This window comes from Mus pahari, chromosome 16 (assembly GCF_900095145.1).
Source record: "Mus pahari chromosome 16, PAHARI_EIJ_v1.1, whole genome shotgun sequence".
Classification (NCBI taxonomy): Eukaryota; Metazoa; Chordata; class Mammalia; order Rodentia; family Muridae; genus Mus; species Mus pahari.
The window spans coordinates 34,352,420-34,370,774 of record NC_034605.1 but is presented as its reverse complement, the minus strand read 5'-3'; the positions used below and the strand labels follow the sequence as shown (position 1 = coordinate 34,370,774).

The 18,355-nt window shown below is 40.2% G+C and overlaps 1 protein-coding gene across 1 annotated transcript in view; it reads left to right on the top strand.

Annotated features, from left to right (window-relative positions):
- Positions 1 to 18,355, top strand: part of Exoc2 (exocyst complex component 2) — a 160,023-nt gene that overhangs the window by 87,078 nt on the left and 54,590 nt on the right. The window contains exons 13-19 of the mRNA XM_021215509.2: positions 2,286 to 2,410; positions 10,703 to 10,772; positions 11,666 to 11,935; positions 13,251 to 13,312; positions 16,622 to 16,702; positions 17,073 to 17,132; positions 17,782 to 17,843. Coding sequence (XP_021071168.1) covers positions 2,286 to 2,410; positions 10,703 to 10,772; positions 11,666 to 11,935; positions 13,251 to 13,312; positions 16,622 to 16,702; positions 17,073 to 17,132; positions 17,782 to 17,843 — 730 coding nt within the window. The remainder of the gene's footprint in view (positions 1 to 2,285; positions 2,411 to 10,702; positions 10,773 to 11,665; positions 11,936 to 13,250; positions 13,313 to 16,621; positions 16,703 to 17,072; positions 17,133 to 17,781; positions 17,844 to 18,355) is intronic.

The following is an 18,355-nucleotide window of genomic DNA, read 5'->3' as shown; positions in this document are numbered from 1 at the left end:
AGTGTGTGAATCTGAGGGATTCCTGTATGCATGGCTAGAGTGCACAGTGAGACCCTTCAGAACTCTGCCAGCTTCAGAGGGGCGGGGTTCTGTCCATACTGTTTTCTTGGATTTCCCAGCAAAGAAAGCATGTGCTCTGGTGAGTGTTCCACAGTAGCCATGCAGAGTAGTGGCAGTGGTCAGAGAGCTGAGGGGTGGAGTAATGGTGCTTTGAAATACTCCTCTCGAGACAGTGCCTTGTGACTGCTACAGTCAGGTAGTTCTTCCAGTGCTTTAGTGTAAAGAGTTTAACTTGGGAGCTGGAGAGAGTGCACAGTAGTTAAGAGCCCTTGGCGCTCTTGCAGAAGGCACGTGCTTGGTTCCCAGAGCCCAAGTGATGGTTCACATCTGTATGGAACTCCAGTTCTAGGGGATCCAATGCCCTTGTCTCCTTTCCATTAGCATCAGGCTGGCTGTGGCATCTGCATTCCAGGCAGCATGGTGTCTGCTGCTAGTACAAAGTAGTTAGAGGTTATCAGTTACTTTTAGGGAACATAGCCCTGCTGTCCAATGAAATGCTTCTTGGTAGACTTGCTTTATGTTGAACTTGTCTGTTCTAGAAACTGAAGGCAGAGCTTGCTCAGTTAGTCTAACAGTCCACATTGATCAGGTCAGAGGTGAGTTTACAACACCCTTAGATATAAAGGACTATACCTTTTACTTATGAAAATGAGTTTTAAACTTTCCCCCACAGTTTAGAAATGCTAATGTGCCCTACCATGCAGAGGCCCTAAGCTGGCAAAAGGAAGTTTCCATGCACATGAAGTCCTCAGTCTGGTTCCTACAGTGGCAGTTGTAAAAGGCAGTAATACTTCAGTCCCACAAATGCCCAGGGTTTGTTCTGTGTGGTCTTGGGTTTGGGGCTTGTTTGTTGGTGAGAATATAAAAAAGCTGCTGCTTTCATGGTTCTCTGAGAGTGGACAGGAGCCTTTGCATGAATGCAACGATGTCCTTCTCAGCATTACCTATAGCTGCACTTTCTAACCCAGTGATTCTTGTGGGATTTATTCTTATCGCCCAAGGGCTGAATGAGTAGGATTTCATTTAGTGAAAGCTGGTTAATTTGAATAATCCCAAATGAAATAGTCTGCAGAAATGCTCTCTGTATGAATATGAAACTCAGTGATGAGAAGTCCAGAGAGCCAAACTGTGAAAAATACAGCAATTTTAGGACCGTTGACAGTGAAGAGAGCATATTTATGTTTGCTTCCATATATAAAAAAGCACTTGACAAAGAATTATAAAAAAAAACTTTGTTCACAGCTCTTTATAAAAACAAAACAAAACAAAACAAAACCCTGTTCACAGCTCTTTATCAGCAGGCAAATGGGGGAGAGACTTTTTAAAATAAGCCTGCTGCATCCCTCCCTCGCTGGAATGCAATGCAATGCCAACACTTTTTGTGTCTTTTTCTTTATTTCTGTTTACCTGGACTCTTTCTCTGCTTAGGATAGAACTTATGGTATTATGTGTGCTACAAAAGTTTCAGACACTGAGCCGAAAGGCAACCCTGCCTAGGAATACCTATCTTCCCTTGGACCCTCCTTATTACTTAGTTTCATTGGGTCTGCAGATTATAGCATGGTTGTCCCGTACACTTAAAAGTGAGTACAAACCATGCGAGTGTTTCTGGGTCTGAATTAGCTTACTCAGGATGATATTTTCTAGTTCCATCCATTTGCCTGACAATTTCACATTGCCATTGTTTTTAATAACTGAATCGTATACCATTGTGTAGATATACCACATTTTCTCTATCCATTCTTTGGTTGAGGGACATCTAGGTTGTTTCCAGTTTCTGGGTGTTATGAATAAAGCTGCTCTGAACCTGGTGAACAAGTGTCCCTTTGGTATGGCAGGGCATCTCTTTGGTGTAGTCACCCAGGGGGAAAGTGTTTTGCAGGCAGCTAGGTGGAGGCTTTCTTCTATACTGGGAGGAGTTGAGCACTAGGAGACGTCCAAGCCCACACCCACAGTGACACACTTCCTCTAACAACGCCACACCTCCTAATATTGCCACTTGCCATGGGCCAAGAATATTCAAACCACCACACTAGCAATCCTTAGGACAAGGGTGAATCACTGTCCTCTGAGGACTTGGCAGCTGCTCTCCCCTTCCCTGCTGCCTGGCACTGCCAGTGTAATGCTGCGAGAAGTGCCCGCCTCATCAGAAGGAAGTGGTGGGGGCAGGATCCCTGCGATTCAGCACAAATGTATTTATAGTGTTTTATTCTTTTCCCCTTTAGCATGGAGGTACAAGACTCCCCACAGAGTGGCATTTGTTGAAAAATTAACCAAGCTTGTGTTAAGTCACCTGCCTAACTTCTGGAAACTCTGGATTTCGTATGTTAATGGAAGTCTTTTCAGTGAGGTATGTATACACTTCGGACTCCAGATCACTGAATTTCTAGGCTTAAAACTAAGGTTTTGGGGTTCTTTTTAAAAGTCTTAGATGTCTAATACCTTTACCAGTTTTTGCATATTTAAAAAAATTAATCAACTTTATTGTTAAACTGGCAAGCAAATAACATCACGCACCAAAATTAGACATTTTCACATTTTTAAAGATTCATTAAAAAAAAAAAAATCCCCGTGATCTTGAGTTTGTCGTGTGATTGAGACTGTTTTCTTATCTGTAAACATAGAATAACAAGATTCTCTTGTACCACAGTGGTTCTAAGGGTTAAATGAGATGCACATCTAAAGAGAGGTCAAGGAAGTTGGTTTAAAGATTCAGAATCTCGTGGAAAATGGTGTGGATGTTTAATGTATGACCAAGCAATGAAGGACAAGGAGGCCACGGCCCTGGGGCTCAGATCTGAGTTTCCCAGTGGAAAGAATTTAGTAGTCACACAAGTTATCCAGCCCCTGTCTCTGAATGAGTGTTGTATAAATCATTACACTTTCAGAGTCAACATTACTGAATATATTTTTAATATACAGATCTAGTTTCATCTACTTGTAAACACTGAATTTTCTCAGTGCTGTTTTTTGAAATGCTATCCTTTCTCCAATGTGTATTTTGTTATCTTTGTCAAAAATCAAGTGACTATAGGTATGTAGGTTTATGTCTGGGTCGGTCATCTATTATTTTCCATTGGCCTATGTATCTGTTTTTTGTACCAATATGGTGCTGTTTTTATTGCTATGGCTCTGCAGTATAGTTTGAAATCAGGTGTGGTAATACCTCTAGCAGTATTATTTTTGCCCAGGATGGCTTTGGCTCTCTGGGAACTTTTTTACTTCCATATGGATGTTAAGGTTTTCTTTTTCTATTGAAAAATGTTGCTGGAATTTTTATGACTTTTAACAGAAACAGATGCTGGATTTTGTCAAGCCTTTTCTGGGTCTATCAAGATGACCATATGATTTCTGTCCTTGAGACTATTATGTAATTTGTAACATTGGTTGATTTATGCATATTTAATAATCTTAGGCTTTTGGAATAAAGCCAACTTATTCATGATAAATAATCTTTTAAATAATCTTTTAAATGTATCCTTGAATTGATTGTGGTTTTCTGTTCCTCAGGGAAATGGATCTATAATTTTTTTCTTTTATCTTTGTTTGGTTTGACTATCAGGATAAGATCGGGTTGGTTAAAAGAATGTGGTAATCTACTTTTTTATTTATGGGATTGTGTAAGAAGCATTGGTTGTTACCCTCATGGTGTGGTATAGATCTTTTAAATTATTGCATCTTGCTTTAATTTTGGTATGTTTGTTTGTTTGTTTGTTTGTTTTAAAGGTAATGCAACAGATACCACTAAAATTCAGAAAACTGATATGTATTACCAAAAATCAATACTAAATTGGGGCTATCAGTTGAGTGATAACTGCTTGTTTCCTAGGTTCATTTGCTTGGACTACATGTCTCCTTCCTTTATCTGAAGGAACTACCTATCTTTTGAAGGGAGATGCATTTCTTGGAGGCAACAAATAGATGATCCTTGCCTTTTGATTCCATATACTAACTTGTGCCTCTTGACGGGGAATTGAGACTATCAGCATTCTGAATTTTGATTGAAGATGTGTACTGATTTCTGCCATTTTATTGGTGTTGTAATGTTTTGCTTCTTTCCTTCTTCCTTTACTTAACTGTAGTTTTAGTGTGGTTTATTTCTTCCTGTAGCCTTGTCAAGGAACTCATTTTTTCTTCGGTCTCAAGTATCCTTCCAAATATCTTCTCTAGAGCATAGTGCCAGTTATGACAGGTTCTTTTATTGTATATTATAGTCTTGGTAGACAGTTGTTATCTAAACCATCTTGGCTTTTTAAGATTTCAAACCAATAGTTAACTGTTGTTCTAATGGGCTGATTTCCCATATGACCTGGTGTTTTTCTCGTTGCTTTCAATATACTTTTTTGTTGTTGTAGTAGTTCTGTATTTTTAGTGTTTTTATTATGATCTGATGTGCTGAGGTTTTTTTTCCTGGTCATGTTCATCTGGTATTCTAATGCCTCCTTGTGTTCAGAGTAGCATTTCTTTCTAACTATGGGAGTTGTTTTCTATGCCTTTAGGACCATATTTTCCTCCTTCTATGCCCATTATCTTTAAGGTTGGTTTAGTTCAGTGTCAAGAGTGTATCCAGTTGCCCATGAGTGCCTTCTTCTTACTTGTCGTGTCCACGTTGAATTATTCAGGCTCCTCCACTTTGCCCTCAACCCACATATTCTCTTCTCTCCTTCCCTGGTTTACTCTATTACCAAGACTCTGCAGATTTTTTTAAATTGAACTTAATAACTTTTGTTTCTCTTTCAACATTTAAGCAGCTTTTCTCTTTGTTGAATTTTGTCTTTGTGCCGTGCTTTGCTTTCTGTATTGATTTTTTTCAGGTATTTGCTTGTGTGATTTTTTTTTTTTTTAAAACATACCTGAATTCATTATTTTGAGTTCTCTGTCTGGGATTTCATTTAACTTTCACTAGAAGACATTTTGTAAGGTTAATAACTTTTGGAGGTGATATATTATCTTTTCTTCTTCTATTTCTTTGTTACTCCATTGGGATTCATGCACCTGGTGGTATTTTGCTTTGTATATTTAATTTTATCAGCTATTGAAGTATTTGTAATGTTCAAGTGGGACTTGGTTATAGTAGAATTGAGTATGTAGTTTAGAAAATAATTCCTTAGTCTGATGTAAACTCTATATTGTTCCTTGAGTATATTATTAACTGGAAGAGTAGCCACATCTGCTTGCTATTACCACTGTGCAAATGTCATATTGGCCAATTAATAACAGTGACACCTTTGACGTCAGTTGCTCCTGGAGGATAAATAACCAAGCATGGTATGGAGTAGACTTGGATTTTAGTTAATAGGATTAGGAGTGGTAGAGAAGTAGGGTTGATAGGGATAAGAATTGACAATTAGATCAACTTTAAAAAATCGAAGTGCGTAAAGTAGCTGGGGGAAGGGGATTGGTAGCTGGATCCACAGATCATAGCGGAACAATCAGTAAACACTAAAAACATGAGAAGGGTAAGTATGAGAAAAAGAAGAAAGATAAAGGGATGTTTGTTTGAATTATGTGAGATGTGACCGAAGAGTCTAATGAATGCCTCAGTGTTGCGGCAAATCTCTAACCCACATATGCCCCGGCAGTGAAAACACAACTCAATTATTATGAATACATGCTGTGAGCCTAGACTGGGCAGATCTATACTACTATCTACCACATCTATGAGACCCCTTAGAACTTGTGGTTTCTCCAGGTCATGTGCTTCTGCTCCGCTTTTCTTCTTCTTCCTCCTCCTCCTCTGCATCCTCTCCCTCTTCCATTTTCTCCTTCTCTCTCTCCTTCTGCTCCACCTTCTCTTTTATCTGCCCAATCATCAGTTCTCCTTTATTTTACAAATTAAGGTGGGAAGCAGTTTTACAGGAAATCACCTGAGTGCTGACTCATTCCTTGTTCACAACCACTCACAGGAGAACGGAATTAATAGCGAATAGGGCAATCCACAACACCTTAGTAGGCTAAGTAGAAAAACTAAACAGCAGCACTAAGACCTAACTGAGCAATACACAAGCCAAAACAAGACCCTCAAGACATGAACATTCAGGAGTGTCCTGGAACATTCACAGTAAAGAGAACTTAGGGAGTGGGTAGCAGGCACAGCTGCTGTGAGGTAAAAGGCGACCTTCTCAGGCTCTAGCAGGTTTCTTGAGCCTCTGCTCTCTGCAGACTCAGCAGCCTTAGGATTCAGGTGTGTCAGGGAGGCTAGTGCCGTTTCCATAGTTCTTTTGGACCTCTGCACTCCACCTTGGCCTCTGCTGGTCCTGTAGGTCTTATGTATGTGAAGAACAGCACTTCCTTGCAGTTTTTCACATTTACTACACACCTTAGTCACAGTGTGCATCTGTCCCCAATTATGCGGGGGTAACACTTATGTACACTCAGAGGAAATGCACTTTGAACTTTGATCACTTTATGGGCTGGTGAAAAGTGGCATTGCGATCTCTTCATATGTAGATCTTGAGAAGAAACAACCGATACTCGGTGGGAGCTCTGTTTGCAAGTTAGTGTGCACCCCAGTGGTAGTGTCTAGTCTGAAGTGTGGGAGACACAGAGTTTGACCCCTACAGTTCTATCCTCCACTAGAATTATTGCTGTATTTGAAACAACACTGGCCTGGCACATGTAGGTGTGAACAAGATTTAGTAGTATTGGGGAGTAATAGCCTGATGAACTTGTACAGTAGAACAAAAGATGTCAAAGCGGATGAATGCAGATGAAATACGCGTCCCATAGAAAATGGGCTGTAAGTGCCATGTTAATTATTTCCACCCAAGTGTTTGTTTCCTGGCCACGTTGAGCCTGCCTGCCTGCCTGACTGCATTTGTTGGTTGGTTGGTTGGTTGGCTTCAAGACAGAATTTCTCCATGTAGTGCTGTATAGACCAGACTGGCCTTTAACTCAGAGAGATCCACCTGCCTAAGTGTGCACCACCACCACCTGGCTGGATCATTTCTTATAGGTGGCAAATCCCAAATACAGAGTACTTGCTTCATTTCTTTGTAGAGTCATAAAATTGACAAATGCTTTTGATCTTTGGTATCTCAGTTAAAAGAGAATATACTTCTTTATAAATCCCACATAGTTAGAGTAAATACATATATATTTGGTTATAGGAAAAACTCTGCATGTTTTTAGGGCATTTATTCTATTGAAAAGCTTAAAAGCCACCACTGGAAAGTTGCAAAAAGCAGAAGGGTTAGAAAATGTACCTACTTGGGGGTTGGAGAGATGGCTCAGAGGTTAAGAGCACTGACTGTTCTTCCAGAGGTCCTGAGTTCAATTCCAAACAACCACTTGATGGCTCACAACCATGTGTAATGGGGTCTGGTGCCCTCTTCTGGTATGTCTGAAGAGAGCAATGGTGGTGTGTTCATATGCATAAAATAAATAAATAAATCTTTAAAAAAAAAAAAAAGAAAAAAAATGTACCCATTTAGCCAGTATATGAGTGAAACAAGAAAGTTCATTAAATGGACATAGGAAGGAGATCTGGCCCTAGATAATTGATATAAGAGAGCTTTGAACACTGTTCACTTTAAATGTCCTTTTATTTCTAAATAAAACTGTCTTATTAAGAGCTCATTTGTTATAAGCTTCTAACAGTTTAAACAATAGTCACTTCTTTAAACTATTTGGGTCTATGTGAATCAAAACAGTGAAATCTGCCGTTGGGCTCACCACAAACTGGTTTTGGTCTGATTGTGCAGGAAAGAACTGAGGCTTTAATTAACGAAATGGTTAATAATACTGTCTCACCTGTAAGTTCGCTTCAAATGTAGTGTATTTTAAAGTATCAAATAATTCTTATACATTAGGAATCAGCATTTTTAAAGTTCCAGAGCTTAAAACACATTTAAATGTTATTAAAAGTTTAAAAAGTTTGATATTCTTTTAAATAGGACAGATCTTATGAACCCTCTGTGTTCTATATTGGGGTTGCTCAGGTCTGTAATATCAAAACCATCAGAAACTGTTGTTATCACACAAAACTCTCAGCCATCTGCTCTCCATTTTATTGGCATTGGGTATCCAGAAAAGAGCTCCACCAGGCTTTTTAGAATAGTGTGGCATAACATGGCATGGCATAAGCACACAAACATAAGCATATGCTTAGCATAGCAGCTCTACCCTGGTGACTGGCCAGTCTGTCACAACAAGGCTTGATATCTAGGTGATTTTGGAAGGCATTTAGATCAGCACAGATTGAAGGTAGAGATGTTTTTGAAAGCATGTTCAGAACAGTATCCTAACCACAGTGTGCCAGGTACACACACACACACACACACACACACACACACGTACATGCTATACATGTACACACACATAGTGTACATGTGTAAATCCATCCTAAAATAAATACGCAGGTACCATGTAAATAAAACAATGACTGAGATAAACTTCACTATCTTCCCCTCTTGAAGTCGTCAAATAAAAGTCAATTCTTAAAATCTCATCTTAATTCTGTGAATGTTTATCAAAGGAACAAAGCTAGGCTTCTAATGAAAGTGGTCAATGATGGGATGGTAGGAAGAGGGACTCAGAACATAATCTCTCACCTGAGCCTTAGCATACAAGACATAGACAAAGGAGCTCACGCAACACACATATTTCCAAAGGGAGGTTCCAAGGAGAGCCCTGGCAAGCACAGGTCCTAGCAGGCTTGGGTGTCAGTGGATTGGGGTAAAACTGGAGGCACTGTGGTCAGCTGCCTTTTGGAGACTCATGGGAGGAAACCATAGGTCTGTGTGTGCAGGCAGAATAGGAGTGAGAGAGGTGTTGTCAGTGGGGTTGGGGAGAAAGTAGTGGGTCTGGTTTGTATTCAGAGGTAGTAGTGTGCGGGTCTTGCTGGTGAATCATAGGGAGAAATCAAGGCAAGTGTTCAGATACAGCGATGAGACAGGCTTCTGGCTCAGCAGGTACTGTTCACAAAGTCTCTTTCTTGAAGGAAACCTACCAGGTTTCTGGTTTTTAGTGTACTGCATGAGAGGATCCTGTGAATTACTTAGGAGATAATAGGTAATTTGAGATCCCTGTATAATTATCAGAGGTTTTGAGCTGTAAATACCCATAAGGGAGATAGTATTTGAAACTAAAGGCAAAATTATGGGAGGTAATAGAAGAGAAAAATATTTCCCAAACTAAGATCAGACAATTGATAGCGTTCAGAAGGCTGCTATGTATCACTCCGTGAGCCGAACAAAGCAGAAAGCAGAACAGTAGAGCTCTGTGGTTTGTCTGGGAGGGAGAGAGGAACTGTGTGCTGTGGTGGCATCTCACCTGGGCACGTGGCCTTCATCCTTACAACATTCAGGCTAATCCTGCCATTTCCCTGCTTACTACACTTAATACACTTTGGTATCATATATAATAGTATATAAAATTATTTCTCATGTGTGTTAAAAACAAAAGAGATGATCCATCTCGTGCAAAGAATTTGGACTGGCATAAGGCAGTGAACTCAGGAATTAGCTTTTTAAGTGATTATGATATAAACTTTTAATTTACATTTTTAAGTTTCAAAGCAAAAGTATACTTTTATAAAGAAGAATGATGAAAGTTTCACAGCTTAACATGAAACTTTAAGTCATGTAAGTAAGTTAAAGAGTATGTGCTATGTATATGTTTGATACTGGTTCTTAATCAGCATAGCAACTTAACCCTTCTTGTACTCATTCATGTTAGTGATGCCCAGATCCATAGCTCTAGCATGTGTGCTATCTGTGCACATATAGAAAGCATGACTTATATTCTCACATTGACTTCTCGGGAATATTGTAATTATTTATGATGTGTCTCCTCTTAACTTGAAAGGTCTTTGACATGTCTTTACACTAAGTCAACTGTACCTGAAAAATTTAAACTTAGCAGATACACTTTGTATTATGTTAATGAAGTATTAGAGTTTGTTCTACAGTGCTTAATTTTGTTTTGTTTCTTTATCTGAAAAGGTCATAAACTTGTCCTATTAGGGCATTTTTACATAGTAGTATTTGGTTGTCGGAACATTTGTTAGTAAGAAACTAGCAGAAGTCCAATTGAATAGATTCCTCTTAATTATGAAATCAGTCTCCTGTACATTAAGTAAAGAAAAACATAGACTTTATGAGTAAATAGAAATAAATAATTCTAGAATGATAGAATGTATTCACTCCTAAGATCCACTGTGATGAAGACAATGATTTATAAATAAAAATAAAGGGACAGATGTAGTGCTTGTGTTTATTATAAATATTTACCAATTTCCTTTGGCACAGATGTTGTGTTCTCTCCGTTAGCTCAGAGTTGACACTCCCTTTGTTGCTTTGCCAGACAGTGACATGTGATGGGCAGAGTGCCGTCCTGGGCACGATGCACTGTGTGGTTCAGTTGCAAGTTGAGTGTTGATGGGAAATGGCACACCTAATTCACCTACAAAAGTTGTAGTCTCAACTTGATTCGTGAGTGTGTGCCTAGATTTGTACCAGAGCTTAGAAAGACGAAGGCTCACTTCTTTTGGAATAAGAAAGGTTTTGTTTCTGGTTATGCCTTAGCATTTCATTTAATCAGGTTAAGTCTCATGTCTTCATGTATGGATGCTGAAGCATTTCTTAACTTTTTAAATTTATTTCTAAAAGAGAACTAATATATTTTTTTTTCAACTTCTTAGACTGCTGAGAAGTCAGGCCAGATTGAAAGATCAAAGAATGTAAGGCAGCGACAAAACGATTTCAAGGTGAGTGAAGGGTGAGAATGAAGACTTCTCAGAGCACTCTCTCCCGGCGTTATTGAAGACTTTACAGTCAAGATACTGTCTTATCTGAGGTAACCCAATCACAAAAGAAGTCACTAGATATGCACTCACTGATAAGCGGATATTAGCCCAGAAACTTAGAATACCCAAGATACATTTTGCAAAACACAAGAAAACCAGGAAGGAAGACCATCATGTGGATACTTCATTCCTCCTTAGAATAAGGAACAAAATACCCCTGAAAGGATATAGGTACAGAGACAAAATTTAGAGCTAAGATGAAAGGATGGACTATCCAGAGACTACCCCATTTGGGAATCCATCCCATCATCAGCCACCAAACCCAGCAAGATTCTGCTGAAGGGACCCTGATATAGCGGCCTCTTGTGAGGCTATGCCAGTGCCTGGCAAACACAGAAGTGGATGCTCACAGTCAGCTATTGGATGGAACACAGGGCCCCCAATGGAGGAGCTAGAGAAAGTCTGCTTGTGGACGTTGTACATCGTGGTGCGGAGCCTAGTGCGCACCACGATGTACAACGTCCACAAGCAGAGTGATTTTTAAAACAGTCAACACCCCAGAGTAAGATATGCTGCTTAACATGTCAGTGAGGAATTTATCTTCTGTCTCTCTGTCCTGAGGCTCCTATTTCTCACTTATAATCTAGCCAAGCAGTTCTTTTTTTTTTTTGGATTTTTGAGACAGGGTTTCTCTGTATAGCTCTGGCTGTCCTGGAACTCACTTTGTAGACCAGGCTGGCCTCAAACTCAGAAATCCGCCTGCCTCTGCCTCCCAAGTGCTGGGATTAAAGGTGTGCACTACCATGCCCGGCTGCCAAGCAGTTCTTAAGCATGCCTGGTGTATGTGCTGGATGAGAGTGTTATACTGTATGTGCACCCATCTGCTGCAGAGACCCTGTACTGTCCCTGCTGTGCTCCTGCTGTCACTCCTAAGCTCCGTGAGGTCCAGGCAAGGCAGGGCTGCTCAGATCCCCGTTCTCTCACTTGTGTTTTATCTGTTTGCCAGGCTAACATATGAATCACTGACCGCCCTGGAGATTCCCAATGACATGTTACAGATTATCCAGGACCTGATTTTGGATCTCCGAATACGTTGCATAATGGTGGCGTTGCAGCACACGGCTGAAGGTACCTTAGATTTACTGGACAGAGTTGCCTGAGCTGGCTTCTCTCCAGATCCCAAAGCCTTGAAAATGATGTTAGAGAAATTTACACCTATTTATTCATTTATGGCTGTAGAATAGAATTTTTTTCATTTTTTTAAAGTATCTTTTCAAAACAATTTAAGATTTAAGGCATTGCAGAAATAAAGGTAGATGTACTTGAAACTAAGAATATAAGAATACCTTTATAATAAATTTTAAATAGAAACTTCTGGATATAGAAATTTATGTAAAATATGGTCTCAGTTTAAAAACATGTGGATATTTTCTAAGTTGATATTGGAAGTCACATAAAATCAGAACACCGTTAGCAGTGTTTCTATGAATATTAGAAATTATGCATGCTTTTCTTTATATTTTCAGAACTTTCTATATAGAACCACTGTCTTAGTTAGGGTGTTCTTGCTATGAAGAAACACTGTGACCACAGCACCTCTTATAAAGGAAAACATTTCATTGTGTCTGGCTTACAGTTCAGAGATTTAGTCCATTATCATCATTGTGGGAAACATGGCAGCATGCAGGTAGACATGGTGCTGGAGAAGAAGCCGAGATTTCTACATCTTGATCTGTAGGCAGCAGGAGGTGAACTGAGCTGCTAGGCTTAGCTTGAGCTTATGAGACCTCAAAGCTGGTACCCAGTAACCCACTTCCTAAAACAGAACCACAGCTACTCTAACAAGGCCACATCTCCTTGTACCACTCTCTCTGAGCCTAGGGAGGGCATTTTCTTTCACACCACTACATCCTCCAAAAGTTATTTTTTATAAGTGACCTTTAAAGTATTAACTGTTTAAAACAAGAACATTGATATAAACAGCATAGGCTAGTATCATCTGCCACCAGGATCCTAAGTGGGGAGGCCCTTGCACTATAGAATTGGAAGTTAAACATGTGTCACAGGAGAGAGAATGGAATGCAGGTAAGAGGCTAAACATTCCTCCTGCCTCCACCTAAGCAAGCCTGCCCTGCGGAAAGTTTAGGTAGACACCACTCCAAGTGAGAGGTAGCCGCCATTCAGGAACCAGAGGGAGGGCTCAACACTGACTCTAAGCTACTCAGAGCAGAAATCCTGGAGGGCTCCTTTTGCACATGTCTAGCACTGCTGCAAAGAGTACGGAGTAAGTAATCACTGTTGTGAGTAGCTTTTCTCCTGGGAGTGTATTGCACAAACATATGTAAAATATTAAAAGCTACAAACCTTTAGATGTTTTTGTCTCTGTTGAAGTTCGGTGAGATAATTATACTAGAAAGTATTTGTGTCCTTGTTTTCCATGTAGAAATAAAGAGATTAGCTGAAAAAGAAGATTGGATTGTTGATAATGAAGGACTGACTTCCCTAGTAAGTTGGAATTCTTTTTTATTAGTCATTAGTGTTTATTATATAGAATACATGTTTTTATGTTAGTAAGGATCATACGTGTTTTATACTCTACTCCAGTTTCTAGAAATTATAAAGTAACCTTAAAGTATCCTTTCCCGGAGTCAGTTTTCCTTGCTGCTGACCACAAGCATCTGAGTGAAAGCGGTGGCTTCATTCAGAGGCGCGTGGCCTGTAGCACTTCTTCAGTCTGCATTGCTTTTTTATTAGATCGTGCAAATTTCCACACCTCTTAGCAACTTAAGGGCTTCAGAAAATCAGTGTTGGGGACAGAAGAATGATGTTTCTGTCCCCAAAGCTAAAAACCAAGCAAGACAAGAAGCACAAGCTGATATGTCTGGTCTAAAAGCATCCTCTGTCCAAGGGGGGGGTTCAAATTTCAAGACCTTTTGAAAATACATCTTATAATTTTTCATGTTCTCTTGCCTGTTTGAGGGGTGCTCCTAACAGTCTGATGGGGACTGAGTCACTGAAACCGAGGACACAGGACAGGGGTTACCTTTTCCCCTCACACTGGCCAGACAGCTCGTCATGCGGCCAGCCAGGGTCACTGTCTGCCTTTGTGACTCTCTGCTCAGGTCTCTGTGTGGCTCTCCTGGTGGGTCACTCCTGTCAGGAAGAAAATAAAGCAATCTCTGAGCTGCCATAGCCACTGTCTTAAGAGGCTGCTGGCTAGAAGGTATCCCCGTACCCCAAGAACAACGCTGCACAGCAGCCTACGTGGCTTCTGCCAGTGTCCTTCATGTCCTCCTTTGCAAGGGAGAGAAAATAAATTGTGGGGGGTGGAACTTCCAGTTTCTGCCAAGAATAGAGTGACTTTGCCCCACAAGTTTTAAGCCATTGGTAAGCCAGGGGCAAGAGACCATACAGCATCATCTTTCCCTGGCACCCTGCATAGACTCCAGGTAGACTGACTTTGGAAGCTGTAGCTGGTTGTCCTCTGAAGGTCAATGCTTTACTCCAGGTCAAGTAAATGGATTCAAGTGTACTCCACACTTAGAAAAGACATGCCTACTTCCAATGTCATGCAAGAGATGAGCTGGGAAAGTCCATTCTTTTTAATAAATCAGTTATTCTATATATAGAGGTATATATAATATTTAGCTCATCACTCTGAGATATATATAAGACTATAAAATACTTTTATATTGATTATACGTTGAAGTTGTTTAAATATCCTAGTTTCATTTTTGTTGCTGTGTTAAAATACTCTAACCAAAAGTAGCTGAGGGAAAGAAAGGGATTTTTTTTTTTTTTTTGCTTACAGGTCCAGGCCACAGTCCGTCCTTGAGGGAAGTCAGGGAAAGGACTCCAGACTGTTCCATACAATATTGCCTTTAGTCAAGGAACTCACTTCACATCCTGTGAAGTAAAGTAGGAACCGTGGAAAAGGTTCTTGATGATTGGAAGCAGACTTTTATTCCCACTAGCTTTCTTGTGTAGTTTGGAACAGCTTGTCTAGGATGGTGCTGCCCGCAGTGGGCGGTGTCCCTCCTGTATCAGTTAAGACAACCCTCTACAGACATCCACAGGTTGGTAGATCTAGGAAGCTGTTGATCTGATCTCAGATCACTTTCTACTGTATCAAGGGGACTATTAAAGCTAGCCAACAAAGAGATGCTGTATTAAATGAGTTGTATTAAATGTTCTTCTTAAGCTGTCAAACTAGTTCCTGGACTATCTCACATTTCCTGTGTGGCTTATTCTCCTAGCACATGCCACTCTTCTGAATGGTACTGCCATAGAGGCTAGTGTACTGCAGTCCACTGAGAGTCAGAACCAGTCCTAGGGAAGATCAGGATCTGTTTGGCCTTATTCCCCCTTAATATAGAAGGAGCAGGATACGCCTTTATAGTGTGGGCTTAGAAGTAAATGTGATTCTGTGTGCTATAGCATACTGTTCACTACAAAATTTTGGACAACAGATTTTATTTGTTACATTAATGCTTGTAGTAACTGGGGCCACCATGCTAATTACTTTGAATTATTTCTTACTATATTTTAAAATCTCATTCAGGCACCTATTTATTAATCATAGCAAGGTTAAAGAGTATGCTAAAAGAGAATGAGTGGATATTAAGCATGATACAATAGGTGTAGGAAGCTAGACATCAGCTTAATGCCTATGTATGTATCTGTCCCATATTAGTTTTGTGCAAAGGAAAACAAAAAGTCGTATGTTCGGTTTAGAAAGTTAAAAACTTTCTCAAAATTTCATTAAAAACAAAAAGCTGACCAACACTCAGTCCTTTAGCACAAAGCAGATGTTTGCTTTAGCTCCTTCCTGATCAACCAATCAGAATGCACAGTCTCCTATGGCCTGCCCCATAGAGCAGAGTTCTGCTGGGTAGACTGGATATTGTAGAGGAACCCTGGAAAATGACTAGACTGAATATTAGGGAAACATGGTCCTAGTCTGTTTATAAAATGCACAGGGTTAAAAAGAACTAAACCCAGTGGGTCATGTGAACAAACAACTGAAGTGGAGCCTCTGGAGTCGGCTGAGACATCCTCTAGTCAAATGCGGGTGAAGAGGGAAGCTGGCCTGGTGGGCTTGATAGCCCTTGTTGCTCTTCATCACAGAACTTTCTCAAGAGGAAAGGGGGGTGCAGACAAGTCTGCATCCCAGCTCTGCACACTTTAACCCACTATGCATGTGCACACTGAGCCTCTGGAAGGGACAGAGTAAGATTATTCTGTAAATGCATGCCTTCAACAGTTACCAAAGCCTACCCCGACCCCTGCAGACAGCTTCTCCCTTCATGGAAGCCATGCTGGCAATTCACTGTCCTTCCTTGTGGCCCTAGGTTCCTGTGGTTTCCTATCCCCACCTGTGCTATACCCATAGCTCTCCTCCTGTTCTCAGGGACTTTGACTAGAGAAAGGCCTTGGGGTGTCTTTCTTTAGATGTATTTGTGAGGGTTTTGGGTTTTTTTTGACTTAGTCTATGTAGAAAATGTGTACCATGACATAATTGACCTTAAGGATCTTATACCTCCTCTAGATGGTTGTTGTAACAGGACAAGGGGTAACCTGCCTAGAAAATTGAGCTCATGACTAATATACATGCAGTGTAGTCCTCAAGTGTGAGCAAATGCCTTAGCAAACGCTCCTTGTCAGTGAGCATAGGCTTTTGGTCAGATTGTACTTTTGTTCTTTTCTGTCCATCCGGGGACTTGTCCTTTCGGCATATCCAGCTCCATAAATAAATACATCTACTTAGCCAGTGCTGTCTGTGTTTGAAGATATTGTTCTTTTTTTTCCCTCCAGCCATGTCAGTTTGAACAGAGTATCGTTCACTCCCTGCAGTCATTGAAGGGTGTTGTCGATTGCAAACCTGGAGAAGTCAGCGTGAGTTTCTGTTCCCTTCCACCTGCTTTATAAGAGCTTAAGAAATACCTGCCTGGGAGTAGCAGTGGCGTCAGCGGTGTTCTCTCTTACTAACTGCACTCATTTAGTGACCTGCATAGACATGTTGAGTTCAGGTTCCAGGGCAGGCTGAGCAGTTAAGAGCAGGCAGGCCAGGGTCCTTGTGGACTGATGGAATTACTGACTTGGGTATTGGCAGCCAGCTGGGGTTCAGTACCACCATAGGTAGACAGCCACCGAAAGCCAGTGTGGTTTTCTGTGTTTTAGCTTTTAGGTTTAACTTGTCAAGTAAAATGTTTTGTTTTCTCAGCAAAATCAAAACTTTTTTTTTAAATCTGAATCCTTCTTATAGGTCTTTCAACAGCCTAAAACACAGGAGGAGGTTTGCCGGCTGTGCATCAGTATCATGCAGGTAAGTGCAACAGAGACATAGGCTCCGAAGCCATGCATTGATTTGTCGCTCACCTTGTTTACATCACTATGAAATATGGGTTCTTTCATAGTCTCCTCTGTATACATGAGAGTTTAGAGTAAGATGGGCTACAAGTGAAGATTAATATAGTAGTTGTTTAGCAGTACTTGTGTGTGTCATTTCTGTTGTGTTCTCCTGCCTGTGTCTTTATGGTACTTTGTATTCAGTTTCTTTAGATTGCAGAGTAAATTAAATGAAAATCAATTGCTTGTAATTCATCTAGAGTTGTAAAGTAGTTTGACTGGAACCAGTGCTTTGTAGGTACATAAGTAAAGTTGAACATTTGTGTGAGTAAAGAAAAGACAAAAATGACTTTCTCCTAAAATATATTCATGAACATACTAATGATTCAAGCAAGGTGCTATTAATATTTTGTCAGTTCTATAGTTAGACATTGTTGAGGTGTATATTTCTACCACAACATATGTAACATATGTACTCACCTACGCACACGCACACATAACCACATTCTTATTAGACACACCTCTCCCCCAGACACTTCTGCTTTAATTTATTTAAAATTGTTTTAATGTTCAAATAGATTGATACCTGAAAATTTGTATCACTGAAACTTGCTATTTTTATCCAGGTTTTTATATACTGCTTGGAACAACTGAGCACCAAGCCTGATGCAGACATAGATACTACTCAGTAAGTGAAGATGGACTTGATATCATTGGTGCATTTAGGGAATGCAGACATTCCATACTGAGGTTCGGTCTCACAGGAAGCCTCAGTTGCCGTGAACTTATTATATGCTTCGCTGCCTCCGTCTCTATGCTCCCCAGCCTTCTGAGTCCTCCTAACTCTTGAAAGACACTTGTAGTTCTCTCCCAACACTGTTGCATCAACACAGTGTTGTTGTCCTCCTTTTTATGGCATGCTGTTGTCTGGTGGACACTTGGTTTGTGAATCTCCTGTGTGCTGTCTTGCTGGATGACGCTTGGCATGTAGAACTCCTGTGCACCTAAGGCTCCTGCTTTAACATCATATCAGCTAAAGAAGCTTGCTATATCACCTCTGGTTGGTTGGTTTCAGGAATATAACTTTGGCATAGCTGTTTTATTTATCTTTATTTCATTTGTGTCAAGCATAGCTCAGAGTAATTTTCCTTCCAATATAAGTCACACATATTAAAAAGTAAAACAGTTAAAAATAAATTG